At 51.3% G+C, this 23,443-nt stretch overlaps 1 protein-coding gene across 8 annotated transcripts in view; it reads left to right on the top strand.

The window, feature by feature from the left end:
- SORCS2 (sortilin related VPS10 domain containing receptor 2) overlaps positions 1–23,443 on the top strand; it is a 572,125-nt gene that overhangs the window by 495,677 nt on the left and 53,005 nt on the right. For all 8 annotated transcript variants that reach the window (XM_045392082.2, XM_045392079.2, XM_045392080.2 and 5 more), the window contains 3 exons: positions 2,179–2,268; positions 10,789–10,968; positions 17,262–17,408. In XM_045392082.2, coding sequence (XP_045248017.2) covers positions 2,179–2,268; positions 10,789–10,968; positions 17,262–17,408 — 417 coding nt within the window. The remainder of the gene's footprint in view (positions 1–2,178; positions 2,269–10,788; positions 10,969–17,261; positions 17,409–23,443) is intronic.

Genomic DNA, 23,443 nt, shown 5'->3' with positions numbered 1-23,443 from the left:
CGGACTCCCATCCACTGAGTCCGTTCTGCCCTCTGGGATCCTGTAAAACAAGTCCAAAGTTTCCCCAAAGAAAGCATCTTGAGGACAGCTGCTGGGTGCCCTCTCCCCAGAAGGCCCTCCACCTATGGAGGAGCAGGCTGGGTTATCACTCAGTGCAGCAAGGGGGAACACATGCCCTGGGGAACCTGAGCATCTCAGAGGGGTTAGAAGGGCCTGATTGTCAGGTGTGGGCTGCAGGAGGTGATTTGTGGCGTGCTCCCCAGCTGCCTCCTTGCCCTGTCTCAGCCACACTTGATCACCCCAGCTCCCCACTCTACGCTCTGTGCCAAGGGCCACCATGGACTTAGGTGCCAGGGCAGGCGTGGGCATCCCAGCCCCCACCGTTAAAGCAGGCGAGACAAGAGGCTTCTGCCGCCACCAGCACTGACCTGCAGCCCTGCCCAGTCTCCACGGCTCTCTACTGAGCCCAGCCCCTGGCTTTTGATCCTCAGTCTGTGCGTTTGCTCACACCGTTCCCTGTGCTGTGCCTCGCGTCTCCGCGGGCTGATTCCTGCTCCTTCTCGAAGACTCAATCATGGACTTCCTCCTCCAGGAAGTCTTCTGCCTCCACTTCAGGCTCACTGGTGCCTCCTCTGAGGACCCCCAGCCCTGTGCCCTCCTCCGTCACAGCCCAGGCCCCACTGTGTCATTCCGTACCCTTTACTCCTTTTGTCCCTACACCTAACTCAGGCAAGCCGAGGCTGGCTTCTAGGTCTGAACCCACCACCTGCTTTCCCAGCGCCTAGCATTATATTTCTGCGGATGTTCACTAAGTACTAGAGCAAAGACAGTGCCAGCTCTCTGGGCAACCATCTCCCATGTTGAGTGGTTTCTAAACATTAGATCGGCTGGCCTGATAAAGCCCTGCAGCCTAAGACCCCCGGAGCTCACCTGTGGAGGAGCAGGCTGGGTTGCCACTCAGTGCAGCAAGGGGGAACACATGCCCTGAGGAACCTGAGCGTCTCCGAGGGGTTAGAAGGGCCTGATTGCCAGGTGTAGGCTGCAGGAAGTGATTTGTGGGGGCTGCAAGGAAGCCGAGCGTGACTCTGGATTGGGGGATGTGAGGACATGAGGTCCTGCTAGGATCGGATGTCTCAATCTTCTCTAGAGGGAGGGGTGACTCAGGGGAGGCGGGAGACTCGGCGGGGCGGGAGCCTCAGGGGAGGCAGGAGCCGGGCTGTAAAGCAGCAGCCCTCGCTCATCTCAGTCAGGGTGGGTGTCTGGGCATCTTGGAGGTTTGAACAACATTCACATCTGGTCTGTGTTCGGACCCGATCGCGGGGTGGCCTCATTCTGCACAAGGTCACAGTGAGCTTGTCTGGGGTTGGTGCTCACGACATTGTTTGTGAGGGGCAGGAGAAGGGGGGCCACTGGCTCCATCTAGTTTCTACCCTGGTTTCCATCTTTCTCAACAACTGCAGAGGAAAGCTCTCCCTGCCCCAGCCCCGGCCTCCCCTGCCCTCTCCCTTCCTCCCTCCTACCACCCTGCTTCTCAGAGGATCCGGGAGCCTATGCTGGGATGCGAGAAACCTCAGCCCTTCCAGCCCCACCTCACCACCAACAAGGTGGCGCTGCTGGTGGCTCAGGAGGCTGCACCTCCGGTTCCGTGGCAGTGAGGATCCGTGGCCTCTGTGATCAGAGACCTGCCACAGTCCTGTCCTGAAGGGCCTTTCTGTCTCTGGGAACAGACGTCCATGGCCACAGTTAATGGGGTTGATTGTTATGAGATCAAATGAGCTGCCCGGGAAAAGCACTCAGGATGGTGCCGGCTTTGTTTGTCATGCCTCGAAGTTCAGTGGTCACCTTTGGTGATGAGCTCATCTTTGGCCTGTCTCCGTCTCCATCGGAACTTTTTCCACCTTGTTCCATAAGTTGGATGCACAGAAACAAGGCAAAGAGAGAGCATGGGGAAAGAAGTTAGTTCTGACTGAAGGAAGCAGAGGACGACTTCCCAGAGGAGGGGTGTTAATGTGGGGCTTTGAAGGATGAATAGGAGTCTGCTCATTTCAAGCAGAACAGGTATAAGCAAAGTAAAAGGGCATTTTCACTTGCTGAATATAATATGTAGTTTTCTATTCATGAGACTCTGGCTGGAGAGGGAATCAAGCTTCTCAAAACTCTGTTTCTTCCCCCGGTTAGGTAACATCAGCAAACCGGACAAAATACTATGTCTCTTATCGCCGCAATGAATTTGTCCTGATGAAGCTGCCGAAGTATGCATTGCCAAAGGTAAGGTGCTCCCCACTCTGCCTGGCCCTGTGCCAGGCCCTAAGCCTATCCTGACTCGTGGGGCAACAGGACTCACACACAGGTGCTTGGTGGTTCCAGGTCAGGATGGACAAGAACAGTGTGGCCACGCTTCCTCCAGCCACTCACCCCTCACACGCTCCATTCCAGCCCACCCAGCCCTTCCAGACTCAGCTGTGCCCAGCTTCATCCTAGGCCTCTGCCAGCTTCTTCCCTCTGCCTGGTTCATCTTTCCCCGGAACTCTTGCACATGTGGTATTTCAGAAGAAATATTGCTTGCTAATGGCCCCCCAGGCGAGCCCAGGTGTCTGTCTTCTGGTCCCATCCCACTCTTCTCCTTGCTGGTGCCCAGGGTGCCAGGGACGCCTCCATCCAGTGTCCATCTCCTGCTCTCCTCTGACATTGCTGGGGTGGAGATGATCTCTGCTGTACTCACCTCTGCATTCCAGCCACCTAGTATGCTGCCTGGCATACAGTAGGTGCTCGGTTAATGCTATTGCCTTTCCCTTGCTTCGGAAGGCAAAGAAGGGGGACCAGGGGAGCTGGGGACTGCCCAACTCTGCCCCTGCCCCTGCCTTGGGGCCTCTCTCCCTGCTGTTAATATATTATTCCCACCTACCAGAGGAGGTGATAGAAGTTCAGAGAGGCAGTAACCTGTCTGAGATCACACAGCTAGTTAGAAACAAAGGCAGATCTCAGACTGAGGTCCGGGTGAGCCAGCCCAGCCTCATGCCACACCTCCCTCCTGAGGACATTCGGATGACACCTTCTGAAGGTCTCTGTCCCACATGCATAGCTGAGAAGCAGATGAACCTTCCCTTCCTCCACATGTATTTACTGAGCACCAAATATAAACCAGGATGTGTGCTAGGAGGCCGTGCTGTGAATCAGAAGCCCCAGGCTCCCGCTCCCGTGGGCTCTGCAGACAGGGAACAGGCAGGAGATCCCGTAGACAGACAAATGCATAAAATAATTGCAGGTTGTGGTTTGTGCTAAGAAGGGAACAGGAGGGAGAGACAGAGAGTGATGGAGGGCGTGTGTATGAGTGTGTATGTGCGTGTGTGTGTGTATGCTCATGTGTTTGTGTGTGTGGGCGTGCTCATGTGTGTGACTGATTTAGGCCAGGCAGCGATGGAGGCCCCTCTGGGGCTGGGAGTGGGAGGGACTCTTTATCCGAAGCTCTAAGGCAGCTCTGAGGACAGCAAGGGAGAAAGTCATTCGGGAGGAGGGCAGAGCAGGAGCTAAGACCCTGGGGTAGAGAGTGAGAGTGGAGTGGGAGGGGCCAGCGGCTCTGGGCCCCCAAGCCCAGGCTGTGGCTTGTTGTAAAGTGCTTGGCCACAGGAGCTTCTGCGCTGGGCACCCTCAGACCTCTCCTGAGCCAGAAATGGGAAAAGTCTAGGAGGGCTTTTAAAAACTTCTCTTTAAAAAACAAGAAAAAAAAAAAAAAAGGAAAATAAAGAAAGGGAAAAAAGGAGTGAGTTTAATAGACTGAACGCCAGGCTTGGCTGAGTATGTAAATTAAAAGCTAATGGTTTCATTTCAGGCCAAGGCACTAGGTGTCCGTCCCTTTTCAGCATCTGAGAAGCCTTCCCTTGACTTTTGAGGGCTACAGCATTAGAAGCTCCTGTGTCCTGGGCTCTTTGTCCTGGTGTTAGGGAGAGGAAAGTGCACAGCCCAGAATTAGGCCCATACAGGGACCCTCTCTGCTCCCCTCTAGCATTGGAGGCTGGGGTGGCTGGGCCAGGAGTCAGCCTGCTGCCAAGGGTGCTCTCAGGAGCCTATGGCTGTAAGTTATGACCTCTGTGACCTTGAGCGATGGCTCCCTGGACCTCTGCTCCCTAGACCTGCAGATGTGATGTCAGTGAGATCTGCAGGAAGTACCAGGTTGTGTCTCCTGCTGTGGACCCTTAACAGTGTGCATTTTACCCTGATTTTCTTCTTCCCCAATTTCTACGGAAATTGGAGGTCATTGAAAAGAATCAAGAGGCTCTCACAGCAGTGACAGACACACACCCAGCCTCATGTCATTAAGTTTCAAGGGAAGACCAGGGACTCATCCAGGGCAGGTGGCACGTGCTGTGACTGTCAATGTCCTCCCTCAGGGGTCCATACACAGGATCCAGTGACCAGCAGTTGAAGATGATGGTCACTTCCTCATCAAGAAGTGGGCAAGCTGGGCTGCTGTCAGGAGAACGGGGCCCCCAGGGCCCTCCGGGGTCTTCAAGACCACATCTCATGTAGCTGAGACCTTTGCCCAGCCAGCCAGCCTGCTTCTTCTCCACCCAGGTCAGGACAGCAGCCCGCCCAGTGTTTCCCATCAACAATTTGTAGAAGTAGCTAATTGAATTTCGTCATCTGATGTTGTTGTTTTATGGTGAATTTGTCACTCGCCTATTTCCTCTTCCCACAGACTCAACCCCCCTCTTTTTTTTTCTTTTTATATTTTAATTGCTTAATTAACATTATGAAAATCATAGACATTGGAGCAGGGGGCTCACCTGCAAACCTCTCACCCCATCCACCCGATGTCTCCCCCACCAATTCTTGGTCTCCCCGCATTCCTCAGCCATATGCAAAAGGGCTTTTATGTAGCTGAATTACAAGCAGTCCTGGGTCTCCAGTCTGCTTTCACAGGACACTATAGACTGTGAAGGTCTCACATGAGACTGTTTCTTGAATGATGTGTGATATCTACTTTACATGACTGTGAAGCTTTCTATTGAGGAGACTGTACTTCGTTGAGCTAAGCCAGATTCTTGTTGCTTGGAGATTTGGGTTGTTTCCATTTTTTTATCATTATAAACAGTGCTGCAATGAATCTATGTGTGCCCACAGGTACTTCTTTTTAATTTTCTCAAGTTAAAGTCTAAGAAGAACTTCAGAACAAAGGATATAAATATTTGTGTAGCTTAGTTGCTTGGGCAAGCTGGACTGCTGTCACCAACAAAGTTGGAACAGATCAGCTTCAACATAGCTTTGCCATTGTTTTCTATTTTCCTTCTATGTTAAAGGGTATAAATGATACCATCCTGCTGTTTTAATTTACCTGTCTATGAAAACTGTAAAGGGTGGGCCATTTTTATATTTGTCAATATCCTTTGCTTATTTATTTGTCATCATTTTTCAGTTTCCCTAACAGAGGTAAACAATAGGCCAAAGCTATAAACAGACAAAAGAGAAGAAAAATCCAAATAACTATCAATTATATAAAGGCATTCATAACAATGGGTAAAAGCAAATTTAAAGTGAAATATTCCTGTATTTGCCATAAATGTATTTAAAGTAAAATAAAATTTCTAAACCATATGAATAAAGAAAGAAGTGACATCAGGTAAGATGGCAGAGCAGGATGCCCCAGGAATCCATCTTCCCACCTAGACGGCAGTGGCACTGGCAGAACCCATCCAGTGTAACTGCTTTGGAATTCTCAAGTGTATTTTAGAGCCTGCATTTTCCAGGGCAAGGCATGGATGGCATATCAAAGTCAATTTGGATAATGTCAGCTCTTAGCCTGGTAGAGGCTTCCCATCCCCCACTCCTCCAGCCTCATGGCAGGTAAATGTGCATGTATCCCTAGAGCAGCAGGCACAGAGCTTGAAGGAGCTGGAGGGCGCAGGGGTGCTATAAGGACCTTGTCTTCCAAATACTGAGGATCTGTGCTCTGACTACTGACTGCTTCTGATGACAGACGTGCAGATACCCAGACAGGCAGCCACTGTTGCAACCACCATGAGTTGAAACAGCTTCCAGGAGATTTAAAGGGTCACAGCCTGTTTTACTCTCTTTTATTTTTCCCCCTTTTCCCTTTTGGGAGCCAGACATTCAAAAGCAACTGTATATATGGGAGAATTTAGAAAATCACCAGGCATGCCCAGGGAAAAGCAGAGGCTCAGAAAAGGCCTAGGAAAATGTTAAGCTTACATGTATGGCTGATCCTTGGTAAAGAGATAGCCTACAACCATCAAAAATAAGAACAAAACATGGCAAGCTCTATGGAAAGGGGACAAGCTAATTTCCAGAGTTACCATATTATTGTCCAATCTAATTGGACATTAGACTCAACTGTCCAGTTTTTGACCTAAAAAAGTTACGAGGCATACAAAGAAACAGGAAAGTATGATTCATTCAAAGGAAAAAAAAATAAACAGAAACCTTCCCTGAGAAAGACCAGATGGCAGATCTACTAGACAAAGACTTTAATATGAGTGTCTTACAGAGGCTCAAAGAACTGAAGGGAAAAATAGGGAAAAACAAGAAAATGATGTATGGACAAAATGGAAATAGCAATAAAGAGATAGAAAAAAATAAAAAGGAACCAAAAGAAATTCTGGAGCTAAAAAGAATAATTGAAAAGAATACTAGAGAGATTTGAAAGCAGAATTGAAAGGCAGAAGAAGGAATCTGAGAACTTAAAGATAAGACAATTAAAATCATCAAACTGAGGAGCAGAAAGAATAAGGATTGAAAGTGAACACAGTCTATGGGAGCTTTTGGACATCAGCAAGCAGGCCAACATATGATTGTGGGAGTCCCAAAAGGAACAGAAGAGAGATAAAGGCAGAGAGACTATTTGAAGAAATAATGGCCCAAAACTCCCCCATCAATTTATATTGATGAAAAACATGAATATAAATATCTAAAAATTCAAACTCTACGAAGGATAAACACAAAGAGATCCACACCAAGACACATAACCAAATTGTCAAAAGACAGAAACTCTTTTTTTTTTTTTTTTTTTTTTTTTTTGAGACAGAATCTCCCTCTGTTGCCCAGGGTAGAGTTCAGTGGTACAATCTCAGCTCACTGCAACCTCCACCTTCTGGGTTCAAGCAATTATCCTGCCTCAGCCTCCTGAGTAATTGGGATTACAGGTGTCTGCCACCACACCCAGCTAATTTTATATTTTTAATAGAGACAGGGTTTCACCATATTGGCTATGCTGGTCTAGAACTCCTGACCACAAGTGATCTACCTGCCTTGGCCTCCCAAAGTGCTGGGATTACAGCCATGATCCACCATGCCTGGCCAGAAATCAAAACTCTTAAGAGAGAATATTGAAAGTAGCAAGAGAAAAATGACTTGTTACATATAAGCAATAATCAATATGATTATCAACAGATGTCTCATCAGGAACCCCAGAGTTCAGCAAGCAGTGAGCTGATACATTCAAAGTGCTAAAAGAATTTGATGAAGGTGTTGGTTCATTAGACTGTTTCATGAAGTTTATATAAGCATCTATGGAGAAATTTCCTGTCATGTCTATTAAAAATGCTTTTAAACTTTTCCAAAATTACTTATTTAAAATGCATTCAGTACAACTAATGGAAGAATACATTTATTTACCTTATAATACAACATAATAGACAATACTACGTACATAATTAACAATACTATGTATATGCGTAGATACCCTTTCTACCTGCTTGCCTCTCCAGTCCTCCCTTCCCTGACCATTTCCTCATTCCTCAAGGAGGTATTGTTGAAAGTCCTGGATTCCTCTCATATCCATTCTGCCCCTTCGTCTTAGTTCAACAAACCGCAGACTTTGGCTAGTACATTGCTTTCCAGCTAAAAGACTGCATTTCCCAGCTTCCTTTGCAACTACATGTGGTCAGTGCTTCTAAAATCTAGCCAGTGAGATGCTAGTAGAATTGTCCTGTGTGGCTTCTTAGAGCTCTCCAATAAAGAAAGTTTTTTCCTGTTTCTGTTACTCACAAGCAAACCTAATTCTACCTAATAACAAATATTGGCAAGGTTGGTGTTTCCTTCTGCATATTTCTCCAGGCCATACAAATATGTACAATCATATATACTAGATGTATATTTGAATGTGTCTCACATCCTTCGTTTAAAAATATCAAAATGTCTCTACTATCTTTTCTCAAAGAAGACAGTAAACGCAATAGGAAGCAAAAATTGCCTGTTATTTATAAATCTCTAATCAGCAAATATTTTTAAAAGACCGTTCTCAATATTGGCATATGTAAAACGAAATAAGTGCTCTCTACTCCTGCTGGTGGGGAAGGAACTAATGTAAACTTTCAGGATAGCAATTTAACAACAGGTAACAAGAGCTTTCGAAATGTTGCGATGGGGCAATTTCCCTTCTTAGGAGTTTATGTCAAGGAAATAACCAGAGAGCAAGAGATCTGTGTCTAGAAACGTTCAGGACCATCTCCCAGTTATGTTGAGAATGCTGATGGTTTCCCAGTAGGGAAGCAGCTCAGTGGAATATGGCCCGTCCACAAAATGGAATATCATGCAGTCATTAAAAGTGCTGTTTATAGATCATTTTAATGGCAGACACAATGCTCTGTCTGTGACGTAAAGGGGCAAACTATAAAGTACACATGAAAAAAATATGTGCATCACACTTGAGAGAAAGCCCAAACGTAAACATTTGAACACACTGGTGTCAGGTCTCTCTAGGGGGCACTGCTCATAACCTCGAGTCACTTCATGCATTTTTCTTTGTTTCCTAGATTGTGGAAAACATTTACCCAATGCATTTACCCAGGTTATGTAAACATTTACCCAGGGGCATAGGAGGCACACTGTAAGTTGCTGCAGTCACGGTAAATACTGAATCCTGACGACATGGTTGACGTCAAGTCTCCTGAGCTCAAAGCACCCATAATCGCAGTCCCCCCCACCACCCCTGCAGGAGTCTCACATGCTACCCGACAATCTGACTGCACGGTCTAATTCCCTGCTACAGCCCGGGCTGGTGGACAAGCCTTCCCCTAGTTGGGCAGTAGAATGACCAATGCCTGGATGACAGAGTGCATTTTGGCCCATGGCCCTGAGTGGGGAGGAACAGGGAGCTGAGGTGAGGAGGACAGAGCAGCCACAAGCCTGCTGCCTCCGGGCACTTCGCATGCCTCCGTGGGCTCTGCATCACCTATGGTCCCACTTCACATGTGGGGACAGCCAGGCCCTGGCACCTTGCCCTGTCATCCTTCCCTGGTTCTGTGTCTCTCGGTGCCAGTCATTTCTGTGTGTTGAATTTCGGTCCATAGACACAGGACTGCAGCTCCTGCCACTGTGGGGTCCTCTCTGCCTGTGGGCTGCATGGTAGCTGCAAAATAGCATCACTCTCCTTTTCTGCACAGTCCTTGGGGCTGCACAGCATAGGGAACAGGCCTCAGCGTTCAGGAGTCCAGCCCGGCCCTGAGCCACCTGCTAAGGCAGCTTCTTCCTCACTCTCCACTGAAAACTGAGCTCCACTAGGCAGAATCGGGATTTGATCTGTTATTATTCAGAAAAAAAATAAATAAACTCCTTCCCTAGGCCCTCCCATTAGATGAGAACATGTGAAGGGAGGCATCCCCAAGCGTCCCAGCCACAGCCACACCGTAGTTGGGAGGGGTGACTCCATAGGTGGGGCCAGCCGAGCCCCCCTCTGTCACCTGTTTTCTGCCCCTGGAACTTGGCCCTGTCTTCTCAGAGGGCAATACAGTTCCAGAGTGAGAGAAGGCAAAGGAACAGAGGTGGGAGGGAAGCTGGTTATGGCTTCAAAATGGGCCTGTCCAGATCCCTTTACTCATGCCTCCCACACGCATTTGGTGCTGGCTGGGCAAGAAAAGAAAACAAGAAACTGAGGTATTCCTGGTTTTCCTTTTTATTCTATTGGGTTTTGGCTGCTTTCTGAGTTTAAAAACCTGGGACTGAACCCAAAGACCACTGCCCTGGGCCCACTCCAGAGCTGCCCAACACACCTGCTTCCGAATGGAAACCGAGGCGAGGGACTTTGCCCTGGCTGCCCTTTCACCTTCAGAGACCACCTTATGGGGTCCTGGTGGGGCTCCTTCTCTGCCTCCCCTTCCAGACTGTGCCCCCAGGGCTCAGGGCTGGCAGGGACCGGCACAGAGGGACCAGGAGGATGTGTACAGGTGGGGATAGTGTCCCTAGACAACGAAGCTTTAGTGGATGAACCCACAGACGCCTCCCTGCAGGTCACAGAGGACAGGGCCACACCTGGCTCCCCACTGCACTCAGGGCCTTTCTAGGTATCCAGTGGCCGGAAAGTTTCTGGTATGGAGTGGGTGCTTCCCAAATGTGTGTTGAATGAAGGAGGGAGCAGAGACTCACCTGTTCTGTAGATAGCAGGAGAGGGAGGGGCCCCAGCCCTCACCCCCGGAATCAACCATCTGGGGGTGCATGGAGGAAGAACTCCACCTCCCCACTGTTGGATGGATGGATGGACAGCCTGATGTGGGACCGGGAGGAGGTGTCCCCAGGCCACCCTCCCATAACCCGGCTTAGAGCATCCCGACGCCATCCCCATATTAGAGATGGGGAAATGGAGGCCCAGGGAGGTGAGGAGACTTGTCCAAGGCCACAGAGCCCAGAGCAGCCGAGCCAGGAGGCAAATCCAGGCCAGACTGGCTCCAGGAGAGCCCGAGGCCTTCCCCACCCTCAAGGCCTGTGCAGCTGCCTTCTTCCTCCCACGCGCGGCCCCCAGCCTGGCCCTGACCCTGCGTTCCCCGCACATCCCCACAGGATCTGCAGATCATCAGCACGGACGAGAGTCAGGTGTTCGTGGCGGTGCAGGAGTGGTACCAGATGGACACCTACAACCTGTACCAGTCGGACCCGCGCGGCGTGCGCTACGCGCTGGTCCTGCAGGACGTGCGCAGTTCGCGGCAGGCGGAGGAGAGCGTGCTCATCGACATCCTGGAGGTGGGTCCCGCGTGGATGTGGGCGGGGTCTGCCGCCAACCCCCTGCCCTCTCCCCCACCTCCTCTTCCTCCCTCCCTTCCTGCCTGTCTCTAATGCTGTCTTAAGGGTCTGCACACATCTTCTGTAAACAGCCAAATATTTTAAGCTTTGCAGGCCAAGAGGCTATTATATAGGTATTTTTAGAGGAAGAGAATTTCCTTCTTGAGGAAATATGAAGTACAATGATCATCGAGTACAAGTTTTTGTCATGAGAAGAATGGAATTCTTTGAGGGAATAACATTTTACTGACTTGGGTTCAGCCTGAGTGTTCTCTGCCAACTCCCTCACAAGCCCTCATCAGAAGTCCTGGGCTGGGGTCACCCCTGAGGGCAGTGCTTCTCTCTGAGTGCCCCGTCTCTCTCTCCCTCTCTCACTCTCTCTCTCTACCCCAGCCCCTTCATCTCCTCCTTCTTTTCCCTCTCTGTGTCTGAAGTCTGCCTTCCTCTCTCTCTCTCTCTCTCCCCCCCCCCAGCCCCTTCATCTCCTCCTTCCTCTCCCTCTCTATGTCTGAAGTTGGCCTCTCTCTCTCTCTCTCTCTCCCCCCAGATCCTCCCCACCCCAGCCCCTTCATCTTCTCCTTCCTCTCCCTCTCTGTGTCTGAAGTTGGCCTTTCTTCTCTCTCTCTCTCTCTCTCGCTTGCTCTCTCTTGCTCTCGCTCTCTCTGTCTCCCTGGAATCCAGCCCTCCAGCCTCCCTCCTGTCACTTCTCTCACCACATACGAATCCCTGGTCTCCCCTGCTGGGTTGCCATCCGAGCTCGGATGGGAGCCTTCCTTGCTGCCCTCCCGGGTCCCCCCTGGGCCTCTCGCATGAGCCTCCACTGACCCCAGAGAATGCCCCGTACATCACGCCACTATTGCTCCATTTCCACCTGGATTCCTGCAGCAGCCCTGCTCCGGCCAGGCCCATTTACAGGTCAGAAAACTGAGGCTCAGAGAAGGCAAACGACCCGCCCAGGCAGACCTAGACGTAAGCAGGCAAACCAGGACCGGCCCAGGCCTGTCTGCTCTGAGCCTGGTGCCCTCCTCTTGGGACCCCTCTCAGTTGTTCACCTCCAAGCTCCTTCCTCTTGCCTGTGGGGACACCCCCAAGTGGCCCATTGACGCAGGCTGGGGGAGTGTCCTGTGGGTGGCCAGTAGACCCTGGGCAGGCAGTGGCATTGATGGGCTTGTGAGTGGGAGGCACCAGGCTCAGCATTCATCCTTCCCTTGCCAGAAGTAGCAGAACAGTGGTCCCCAGGAAAGTCACAAATGGAATCATTTGTTTGCAATGATAACCCATTTGTCAGGGTTTACCTCCACAGCAGACGATGCAGATACAGCCTCACTGCCCAAAGCCCCCTGCAGGCAGCGCCCAACCCCACCCCTAGTGTCCCAAAGGCCCTGCCCTGTGAGCCTCTAGGAGGGGACTGGGTCCAGCACAAACGTGGCTCTGGAAGGCAGTGGGTAGGTGATGATGGGATGGGAAGGGGGCCAAGAACAGGGTGGGGTGAGGCTCCACGGCCGTCCTGTCCACAGGCATCTGTGATGCCTGCACCACCACATGCCGTGTTCTGGGCCCTGCCCTTGGGACAGGGCTGGATATGACATGCACCATGCACCCCTCATGAAGCAGGAAGACGGCTCCCAGCTGTAGTTCTGACTGAGAGTGCCGGGGCCTGAAGACACAGCACAGAGGCAGTTGGCCCACCTGGGGCAGAAGTCAGGGAGTGCTTCCCGGAGGAGGCTGAGCAGGAGTTAGCCGGGTGCGGAAGGAGCTCAGAGCCACACCCAGAAACCTCAAGGCAGGAGGAAGCAAGGAGCCAGAAGAGGTTTGCAGTGGCCCGGTCCAAAGGTGACACCCACTCTCCACCACCTGGGTGCCCTCCCAAGGGATAGCCCTTCTCTGAAAACCATCAAACATGGGTCACAGCTGGTTGTTACAAGCACAACTCTGGAGCCTGACTGCCCGGGGTCAGGTCCATGAACTGGTATGTATTTGCTCTGTGGCTGTAGGTGGGTTTCTTAACCTCTCTGTGCTTCCCTATGTGCAACAGGGATGGTAGCAGCACCTTCCTCACCGGGTTGCCGTGAGTTTTAAGGCTGTCATTCCTATTGAATAGGCAGAGCATTCAATAGGATCCAAACGCCTGGCTCCAAGTGAGGACTCACTTTGTTTGCCCAGCACTTGCCCTTTCTGGGGATCAGGGATAATTAATGGGTGGGGGCTGACCCCTGAGTCTCACTGCACACGGCCAGTACTGTTGCTGTCGTGGTGGTTGTGCACCCAGCAGCACATCCAGGAAGAATGTTTGGTGCAGATGACACAGCCAGGTACTGCCTCAGAAGGCTGCGGGGATCTCTTCCCCTGCGGGGCACAACCTAGGTTCGAGGCAAGACAGCAAATCTTTCCTGGACTCCTCTTGTGCTGGAGCTTGGGTTATGAATGAGGACTTAGGGAACATAGCCCTGTCCCCTACCCACAAGGAGCCCTGGCAGCAGGCATCTCAATGGGCTGAATGGTGACCCCGAAATAGGCATGGAAATGGTGGCCCACATCCTAATACCCAGGCCCTGCAATGTGACCTTATTTGAAAAAGAGATTTTTGCAGCATCATGAAGTGAAAGACTCAAGCAGACATCATCCCAAATTATCCAAGGGGCCCTAAATGCAATCACAAGTGTCCTTATCCGAGACGGGAGAGGAGCCACAGGCTCACAGAGTGGCCCCGTGGGGACAGAGGCAGAGACTGCAGCCGCAGGCCAGGGAGGGCTGGACGTGTGGAGCTGGAAGGGGCAGGAAGGATCCTTCCCTGGGGTCTGCAGAGGGAGCACAGCCCTGCCCACGCCTTGACTTTGGACTCTGGCCTCCAAGAGAATGAATTTCTGTTGTTTGAAGCCAAACAACTTGTGGGACTTTTTTTCACAGCAGACACGGGAATGAATACAGCTGTGATATGGGCAGTTATGCAGCGACGCACTGATATTCTGAGCTAATGCTCCGCCAGTCAGACCCACCCAGGGGCCTTGGCCTATATCTGGATCCACGTTATTTATTGCTGAGCGTTTTCATGGAGACCCAGCTGGGATATAAAATGGCAATTACCCAATAACAAAAACCTTCATGGGCAAATCAGCCTTCTACCTGCCCGGAGGACAGCAGAAAAGCATTTCCACCAAGCAATGGGCAGGGCAGAAGCCCTCTGAGTGATGTCCCTGGGTCCCCGTCCTGCCTGCCTTGTCGGGGTTCTATGAGCTTGTAAGACACAAAGACTTGCGGCACGTTCCCTGGGCCTCCCTTCAGCACCAGACCACACAGCAGAGGATGTGGAGCCATTTGGTGGGCGTGTGGCTGGTCCGAAGTCTAGCACAGAGGGACCTGTCTGCAGCCGATCTATAGCCAGCACTCACACTCACACTCACACTCACACTCACACACACACACACACTCACTCACACTCACACTCACACTCACACACACACACACACACTCACACTCACACACTCCCACTCACACACAGGCTCACACACATGCACACGCTCTGCCCTCTCCCAGCCCCCGGCAGCTCATCTCCTGCAGACCAAGCCCAGAGTCTGGAGGGAACTCAAGACCCCTGTGACATGGAGTCCTGGGTTTCTGCAGGGCCTGCACTTGGTACCGCATCTCACAAAGAAGCTGGACTCTGGGCCAGGGACCCCATCTGCAGTCATCAAGTCGAGTGAACAGGAGACAGAGTGATGCCCCATGGGCAAGAAGGAGCTGGCTCATCCCAGCCTTTGAGACTGTCCGCCCAGCAGGACCATTGATGAAGCTTCCTCTGCAGAGAGGAAGGCTACCCCCTAGACCACAGCATCCTATGCAGATAATACTGGCAGCTGAATGCTCTGTGCATGGATTTGCCACATGTATGACGTTCCCTAGAAATTCTGGGAGGATGCTCACAGTGTGATCCACTTGGCTCCTAACCCTGCCTGTCTGTGTTGATAAGACCTGGTAGGTCCCAAGGAAAACAGCCTGCCCTGCCCCCCAACTCCCACATCCAGTGAAGGCAGCCCTGAGTCTCTGAGAGCCAACTCCGAGGGTAACCTAAACCAGCCACAGCCATCAGTGGGAGGCAAAAGATCTGTAGCTACCACCCTATGCCTGCCCCAACCTTGCACTTTGAAACAGACAACTCGTTTGCTAGTTTCCCAGCTCCACAGATGGATTTTACCCAGAGCTCACCCACATCTGGTTTAGATGATTTAGATGAGAAGATTTGGAGCTTTTGATCTGGTGATATTTAGGGGAGACTTTTGAATTTGAATTAATGCTGTAATGAGATGAGAACTTTGGAAACCTTGATGGGGTGAATGTATTTTGCTTGAAGACTGATGTGTGTCCTTGGGGGTCAGAGGAGGGACTGTGCTGGAGAGAATAGTGCCCCCCTCAAAGATGGCCACATCGCGAGCCCCAGAACATGCATGTATGTTACCTTATGTGGTAGAGGAGGAATGAGGTTGCAGATGGAATTAAGGCTGCTCGTCAGCAGACAGGAAGATGACCTGGGTTATCTGGAGGGGCCTAGGGTCAGCACACGGGTCCTTAACATTGGAAGAAGTAGGCAGGAGATAGAGAAGATGTGATGGTGGAAACATGGTCAGAGAGATGCAGCATTGCTGGCTTTGAACACGAAGGAAGGGGCCATTAGCCAAGGAATGCTGGTGCCTCTAGAAGCTGGAAAAGACAAGGAAAGGGATGCTCCTTTGGAGCCTCCAGAAAGGAATGTGATTCTACTGACACTTGACTGTGGCCGCATGCTAGGCTTCTGCCCTCCAGAGCTGTGGGAGAATACATGTGTGTTGTCTGAAGCCACTGGGTTTGTGACCATCTGTTATAGCAGCTGCAGGCAGCTCAGACCCCAGTCCTCTGGTTTCATCATCATGGCTGCTGTTCTTCTCCCCTTGAGGACCTGCTGGAGTTATGAGAATTCAGTGAGAGGACATGTGTTAAGCTCAGTGCCTGTAACATAGAAGCACTTAAAAACTGTATGCCATTACTATCTTAACTAGAATCTTTGGCTATGGGCCTTTGGGCAGGTGGCACCCCCTCTGAGCCTCAGTTTCCCATGGTGCAGGCTGCATATACAGGTGTAGAAACAGTTTCTGGCCTGGAACACAGGAGGCCTTGACAAGTGGTGGGCGTTCTTCTGCCTCTTCATACCACACTAGTGGATCTTGATAAATATGAGTCAAAACCCTCCATGAAATAAGGAACTTGCAGGAAAAGACCCTCTCTGGGAGCAAACCATTCAGTTGAACTATGTGAAGTTGCCGACAGTTGCACGTTTCTTATAGGTCAACTTAGTAACCACTCTTGGACGTTTGGGTCACTGCCATGGGCCTCTTAGGAAACCTTGAGAAAGGGACCAGGTTAACTCTGAGCACTGAAGGCAAGTGGAGCCCTGTCCTGCGTGTTCTAGTGGAAGCATGGACCCTCCTGTCTTCATTCCTTGGCATGTTTGTATGGGGATTGAGCTGGAGGTCCCCAGAGGCAAGCCCAGAGGCAATTCTATTGGTCCAGGATGCATGGTCCAATAGAAACAAGAGGCACTGGCCGGGCGTGGTGGCTCAAGCCTGTAATCCCAGCACTTTGGGAGGCCGAGACGGGCGGATCACGAGGTCAGGAGATCGAAACCATCCTGGCTAACACGGTGAAACCCCGTCTCTATTAAGAAATACAAAAAAAACTAGCCGGGCGAGGTGGCGGGCGCCTGTAGTCCCAGCTACTCGGGAGGCTGAGGCCGGAGAATGGCGTGAACCCGGGAGGCGGAGCTTGCAGTGAGCTGAGATCCGGCAACTGCACTCCAGCCTGGGCGACAGAGCGAGACTCCGTCTCAAAAAAAAAAAAAAAAAAGAAACAAGAGGCACTGGGGGGATCTGAGCTCTGAATCAGGACCTCTGAGGCAAGGATGGGTTGAGTTTGAGGGACAGGCAGGTCAGGGGTCCAGAACCCCACTTGCCATCTGATGGTTGGTGTCTGGACCTGGGAGAACAGCTCAGCACCATGAAGATCATTCAGGCTTCAGAGCTAGACCGAACTAGCTTCCCATTAAAGCTGGGGCTGGAGTCTTGGATCCCTGGTCCCTCTAAACCTCACTAACCTCTAGAATGTGCCTCAGCTACAGGCCATTGTGAGTGTGAAATGAGGCCACATGTGGGCTAGAGCACAGTGGATACATGGTCATCAGAGTGCTCCAGTGTAAGGTTACCGTCCTCCTTGTATTTTTGTCCCAGGTCAGAGGGGTGAAAGGAGTCTTCCTGGCAAACCAAAAAATTGATGGGAAAGTGATGACACTTATAACCTACAACAAGGGCCGCGACTGGGATTACCTGAGGCCACCCAGCATGGACATGAATGGAAAACCAACCAACTGCAAGCCTGTAAGTACCTCGGCTCACATCACATACCATCCATGGGGTGGATGCTAGATAGAGCTTCAGTAATCAAAAAGGTCAGAGGTAGTAATGTCTGAGAAGGACCATCTGAGACACATGAACCATCTATTTCTGCTGGGCGTGGTAGAGAGGGTCAAATGAAACTCCTTGTTTTACAGAAAAGTTAATTGGAGGTCAGAGAGGGAAGTGTATCAGTTTTTCACACAGAATTGCTGTGCAATAAGCCACCCGAAAACAACAACATTTATTTCCCAGATCTACAGGTGGGCTCAGGTGAGTGGCCTTGCCAACCTTGGCTGGGCAGCTCTGCTGATCTTGGCTGGGCTCAGCTGGGTGGCTCTGCTGACCTTGGCTGGACTCAGCTGGGTGGCTCTGCTGATCTTGTCTGGGCTTGCTCATATGTCAGGGAATTGACTGATTTAGGCTGGTCTCCGCTCTGCACATCTTGCATCCTTCTCCTGGAATCAGCTTAATTCTCATGGTGATACCAGAAGTACAAGAGGATAAACAGAAACAGGCAAGTACATTTCAAGCCTGCTGGTACATCTGCTAAATCTTACTGGTCAACATCAAGGATCTGGGAAGTGTACTCTGCCCAGGGGAATGAGGGCCGGAGAGCAGACACTTGCTTCTAATTTGCCATGGAAGGCAGTGTACCATCATACTGTCAGTAAGTGATGGAGGTGGGCCAGAGCTCAGACATCATGAGCCCCAAAGCTGGCCCACTATCCCAGGGACACCATTCTACATGAATAGAAGTGTCGACTGCCTGAGTCCTTGGTTGCCTAGAGTTGGGAGGGATCTCTCAAAGTAGCTGGGACTCTTGCCAGCTGTGTTGTGGCTACCAGGGATCCAGGTTGTGCACAGGCCCATGCTGGTGAGGAAGGAAAGATAGAGCTGTAAGGAGCCCTGATCCTAGCTAAGGCGAGCACTCAGCTACCAGGGTCCAGTGGACGCAAGGGAGGAAGAGGCTGAATGGGTGAAGAGAATCCGACCAGGCTTCTCACTCCCCTTCCAACACCCCCATGAGACCTGGCCTCTCCCGGGGCCTCTCTCCTTGGATACCACAAGGAGCTCACCACCACCAGCATCCCTGCCCCTTTCTGGGTGCTGGGCAACTCAGGGTGGGACAAGGGTCTAGTGTTGGAGCTGCACAGAGCTGCTGTCTTAGCCCCCTGACTATGTGATCTTGGCTACATCAACCAGTGACTCTGAGCCTCCGTGGAAAAGGGAGGAAGATGATAAACATCCCTGTGGCACTGGGGTGAGGATGAGATCAAAGAATGCAGAGACCGGCCTATGCCTGACATGGAGCAAGCTGCAAGGAAGAGCGAATCTCGTCCCTTCCAAGCTCTCCCTCTTTCTACACTGTCCCCAAGGCCTAGAATGCCCCCTCCCTTTTCCTCATCTAGCAAGCTCCTACTAACACCTGAAAACCCTGCCCACATGTTCCCTCCACTGAGGAGCCTTCCCTGGGCATACTGCTTCTCTGTTTCCCACTGTCACCCAGAAGCATCTCTTAGACACTATACACTGGGGACGCCTGAAACCACCCATCTCTCTGCCTCAGCTTCCTCATGTATAAAATAGAAAGAACAAAAGTACCTGTTTGACAGGGTTATATTCAGCAAATCTGCGTGAACACTTGCTATGTGCCAGGCACTGTTCTGCAGGCTCAGAACACACCAACCAACAAACCAGAAGACATTCCCTGTCTTCCTGGGATTCCACCTGGCACACAGCAGGGCTTAGAGAATGGTGAGCCACTGCCGCCACCGGCCCCAGTGTTGGCCCATGGAAGCCATGGTACCAAGAGGTGAGCAGTTCCTCCTCCCAGACAGCCCTCACCCCAGAGCCAGGGCGGGACTCTGGCCCCAGGGCAGCCCGTTGCTCTAAGCTGAGGCTTGAGCTCTGACTTGGGAACACTCAGCTCTCAGAAGCCTGCTGTCCGCCTCTGCTTAAGCCCCCCACTCCTGCTGATAACACCTGTCGACCTGTGTGGAGAATTAATTACCTGCCCTTTGTAAAAATGCTTCCCAGAACAGAGTTGCTGTGAAAGGGCTAATTTTTGTATCATCATCGGCAAAGTTAAGCCATATTAATCTGTCAAAGCAAGTTTTTGCTAAGAATAGATTCTTGTCTGCGATTATGCAGCTCAGTGAGGAGATAACCTCGGTGAGATTTATGTCTTGGCCTTGAAACAATGAAATAGGAGCAAACTGGTGAGCATGCAGCCCCAGGCGGGCATGTGGGAACCTGACTGGGCACGGGGGAACGTAGAACCAAGTGCACGGAGCCCACGGGGGCACAACAGACATCAAACTACAGCCTCGCGGGCTGGGCACGGTGGCTCACACCTGGAATCCCAGCATTTTGGGAGGCTGAGGCAGGCGGATCACCTGAGATTGGAAGTTTGAGACCAACCAGGCCAACATGGTGAAACCCCGTCTCTACTAAAAATACAAAAATTAGCCAGGCATGGTGTCACATGCCTGTGATCCCAGCTACTTGGAAGACTGAGGCAGGAGAATCGCTTGAACCTGGGAGGTGGAGGTTCCAGTGAGCCAAGATCGTGCCATTGTACTCCAGCCTGGGCAACAGAGTGAGATTCCGTCTCAAAAAAATAAATAAATATTATAGATATATATATATAAAAAACACCCGCATGGCTCAGAAGGCCTGGGCTATCCTGTATGTGTGGTCATGGCATCTCCAAGGGTGAAAGTGCAGAGGCAGGATGAACTGGGCCACTCACAGGACCTCCTGAGCCACTCACAGGACCTCCTGACTACGTCCCTCCTGCAGCCACACAACCTCTCAATGAATGAGCAAACTGTACCTGAGGACTTAGTGCTCATAAAAGTGATGCCTGATTATTACAGAATTCTTGGAAGATACAGAAAGTTATAAAAAGGGAAATAAGGTATAACCAGAATCACACCATCCAGAAAAATAGTAACTGGGTATTTTTGTTCTTTACAATCTTTTCACTCATACACACATTACCAAGTCGTCATTGGGATCACACATGTGCGTGATTTTTCAGCCCTCTGTTTTTCTCTTAACTCTGGGTCACGAAACTTTGCCCAGGCCACTTGACCTGTGCCCTATCTGGGGATACCTCCTTCCCTCAATGGGGAAATGCAGGGATGGCTTTAACAGAGGAGTGGCATGATCAGATCTGTTTTAGGATGATCCATCTTCATTGGAAGGTGGTTTTGTACTCCAGCTTGGGAGTACTCCAGCTGCATCTTGAATTCAGCATAAAACTTCATTCACTGCACAGTCCATGGTCACTCTTCTGAGGCATGAGGCTGCGATGAGTGCTAGGCATCCAGGTGGCTGGTGCTGCATCTCCTGGTCCTGGTCCATCTGGCAGTCTTTGATGATTTGCTAGACACTTCTTTAGGGCACCCTCTGGCCCCTATGTGCCAAACAGGCAGAGAAGGGAGAGTCCTGGGACAGCATCAGGCCCCAGCTTGGCCTGCCTCCAGCCCTGCAGGAACCCAGGCCCACTTCAGTCAACACTGCAGCATTCTGCACGGACTCCCAGGGCCACAGCCTGTCCCGGGGGTCTCCTGTCCTTGTCCTGGGTGGCCTTGGAGGAAGCCCCGTCTCTGACGACATGCACCTGAGGCTAGTTCTGGGGCTCCTGATGCACACTGGCCTGCCACCTGTGCAGGGCATCCCGGTGCCCTGTGGGCGGGCTCCTCCAGGCCTGCTGGCATTGCCCTTCCTTTCACCTGGTGGCCCAGGCTCGGGTGGCAGTGAGTGTGTCAGACACCAGCACGGTGCCTGCAGCCGCCTCAGGAGCTGGGGGAGACGTCTGTTTGGCCATCAGCAGGCCCCAAGGTGAATGCAAAGGGGTTCATAGTGCTGCCTGTGTTCACCAGTGGCATGCAGGCCATAACTGGCCACCCCACAGGGAACGCTGAGGAGGGTTCCACTTCTCTGGCCTGAGTGCCAGGCAACCAGGATAGGCCACTAGTGGTGAGGGGTGGGGAGAGGTAGCTAGGGTTTGTGAAGCAGCACCCTCTAATTCAACTCTGCCCACTGTGCATGCAGCAAGTGACCAGATGTGCACAGCTCATCAGGGGAATGGGAGAGGTTGATGGAGACCAGCCCATGAGCTCTGGCCTTCTAGAAAACCTAGAATATCAAAGCATGGCAGAGCCAGGGCGGCCTCTGCCAGGCACACTGCTGCTGGGGACTCCCGCACCACACCCCTGCTGAGCTGCTTCTCCTGATTAGAGCTGCCTTCTGCAGTGCGGAAGCCAAACGCTGCCTACCAAGATCACAGCGGCCTCCTTCCCCAGCAAGCCGCCTCTGTCTTCCTTCCTGAGCTATCTGGGGGGGTAGGAGGGTAGGACTGAAAGATGCCAGACCTGCTTTTCCGTTGTAAGAAATCGGAAGAATCTAGTGCAGCGGGCAACGTCTTAACATCTCACAGGTGTTCAGTGGGGCCTATTTGTCGCCATTCGATCCAGGTGTTTCTGGAATCCTCAGGTGGCTCTCCAAGGGTGACACAGTGCCCAGACTCCTGCCACCCAGGGCCCTGTGGTCTTCAGCTCGGACTCCCTGGGTTCCCCTGGGGATGGTCTCAGTCCCTCAGTCATCTTCAGGATGTGCCTCTGCAGTGGACATGAGGCACCTTTCAGCCGAATTTGCAACCTTTCTCTTTTTTTGTTGTTTTTTAACAGCTTTGTTGAGATCTCATATCCCACATAGTTCACCTTTCAAGTGTAGGTTCAGTGGCTTTTAGTCTATTCAGAGTTGGGCCACCATCACTACTGTCCCTTTTAGGACATTTTCACCACCCAAAAAAGAAGCCCATGATCCTTAGCTGTCACCTCCCTGTCCCCCATCAGCCTCCAGCCCCTGGCAACCACCTGTCCGTTCCTGGCTCTATAGATTCCCTGCTCCGGGCATTGCTCATGGATGAATCGTACAACATATAGTGCAACCCGTACATCTGTTAAATCCTAGAGAAGACAAATAAAGCCCATCTGCCGACTGCAGCCGCCACCTGGTCGCATCTTATCCAAGTCAATATCCCATTTCCTGAACGGTTTAACATTTAAGTTAGGGTCACCTGTGTAAAACGTAAGCAATTCATGGGCCAGAAGAAAGTGTTATTATACCACGAAATGAAGAGAGAGGTTATCTCTGACGTGGATGTTAGTAGATGATATGACACCGCAGTGATGAGGGGATTCTGGAATGAGCCCTGCGGAGCGGGTCAGCAGGCCTCGCCGTCACTGTCTCCATTTTGCAGATGAGGATACTGAGCCCCGAGGCTGCCCAGAAAATTAGTGGTGCCTCTTAAGTTACAATTTGGATCTCTGGGCACCCAGTTCTAGGATATTTCTAAGCTGGAGATTTTTAACAGAAAAAAAAATAATTGTAAGGCGGCAAATACAATGTTTACCATTCTTATAAGTAAACAATTAGGCAGTACCTTGCCCAGGGGAAGGGCTGGACCCCAGAGGTGTGCCATATTAACCCAATATCCTGTGAAGCAGAGGTTATTGTCCCATCTCACAGAGAAGAAAGAAAGGCACACAGAGGCTAAGCATTTTTCCTAAGGCCACACCTCCATTTAGAGGAGGTACGAGGAGTCCAAGCCCTGCCCTTTCTGTGACCAGCCTGAGGACTGCCCTGCCTCACTTCACCCTGTGGAGTTCCCTGACTTGGGGAAATTAGGAAGGCTGAGCCCAGAGTCATTCCCCGACAAAGCCTTTCGGCATCTGTCGGTTCAGTGGGGTCTCTGGTGGTGCACCTGTGTCACCAAGGAGGACTCGGCCAGCCAGACCTCTGAGACCCAGTATCTCAGGCTGCCAGAGGGAGATCAGGAGAAATGGGGTCTCCAGAGCCAGCTCCCTGGGGCTCTTGCACACTTAACCCACCCCTCTGTATCTCAAAGTGGGAGGGTCTTATGGGGTGACATCCTCTGATGCCAGGGATACTGTGGTCACATAAGAGGCTCCCAATAAAAGTTCTGCATAGGTGAGTGAATGAAT

Source organism: Macaca fascicularis, chromosome 5 (assembly GCF_037993035.2).
Source record: "Macaca fascicularis isolate 582-1 chromosome 5, T2T-MFA8v1.1".
NCBI lineage: Eukaryota > Metazoa > Chordata > Mammalia > Primates > Cercopithecidae > Macaca > Macaca fascicularis.
The sequence above is the reverse complement of the archived record's forward strand: the minus strand, read 5'-3'. Positions and strand labels throughout refer to the sequence as shown.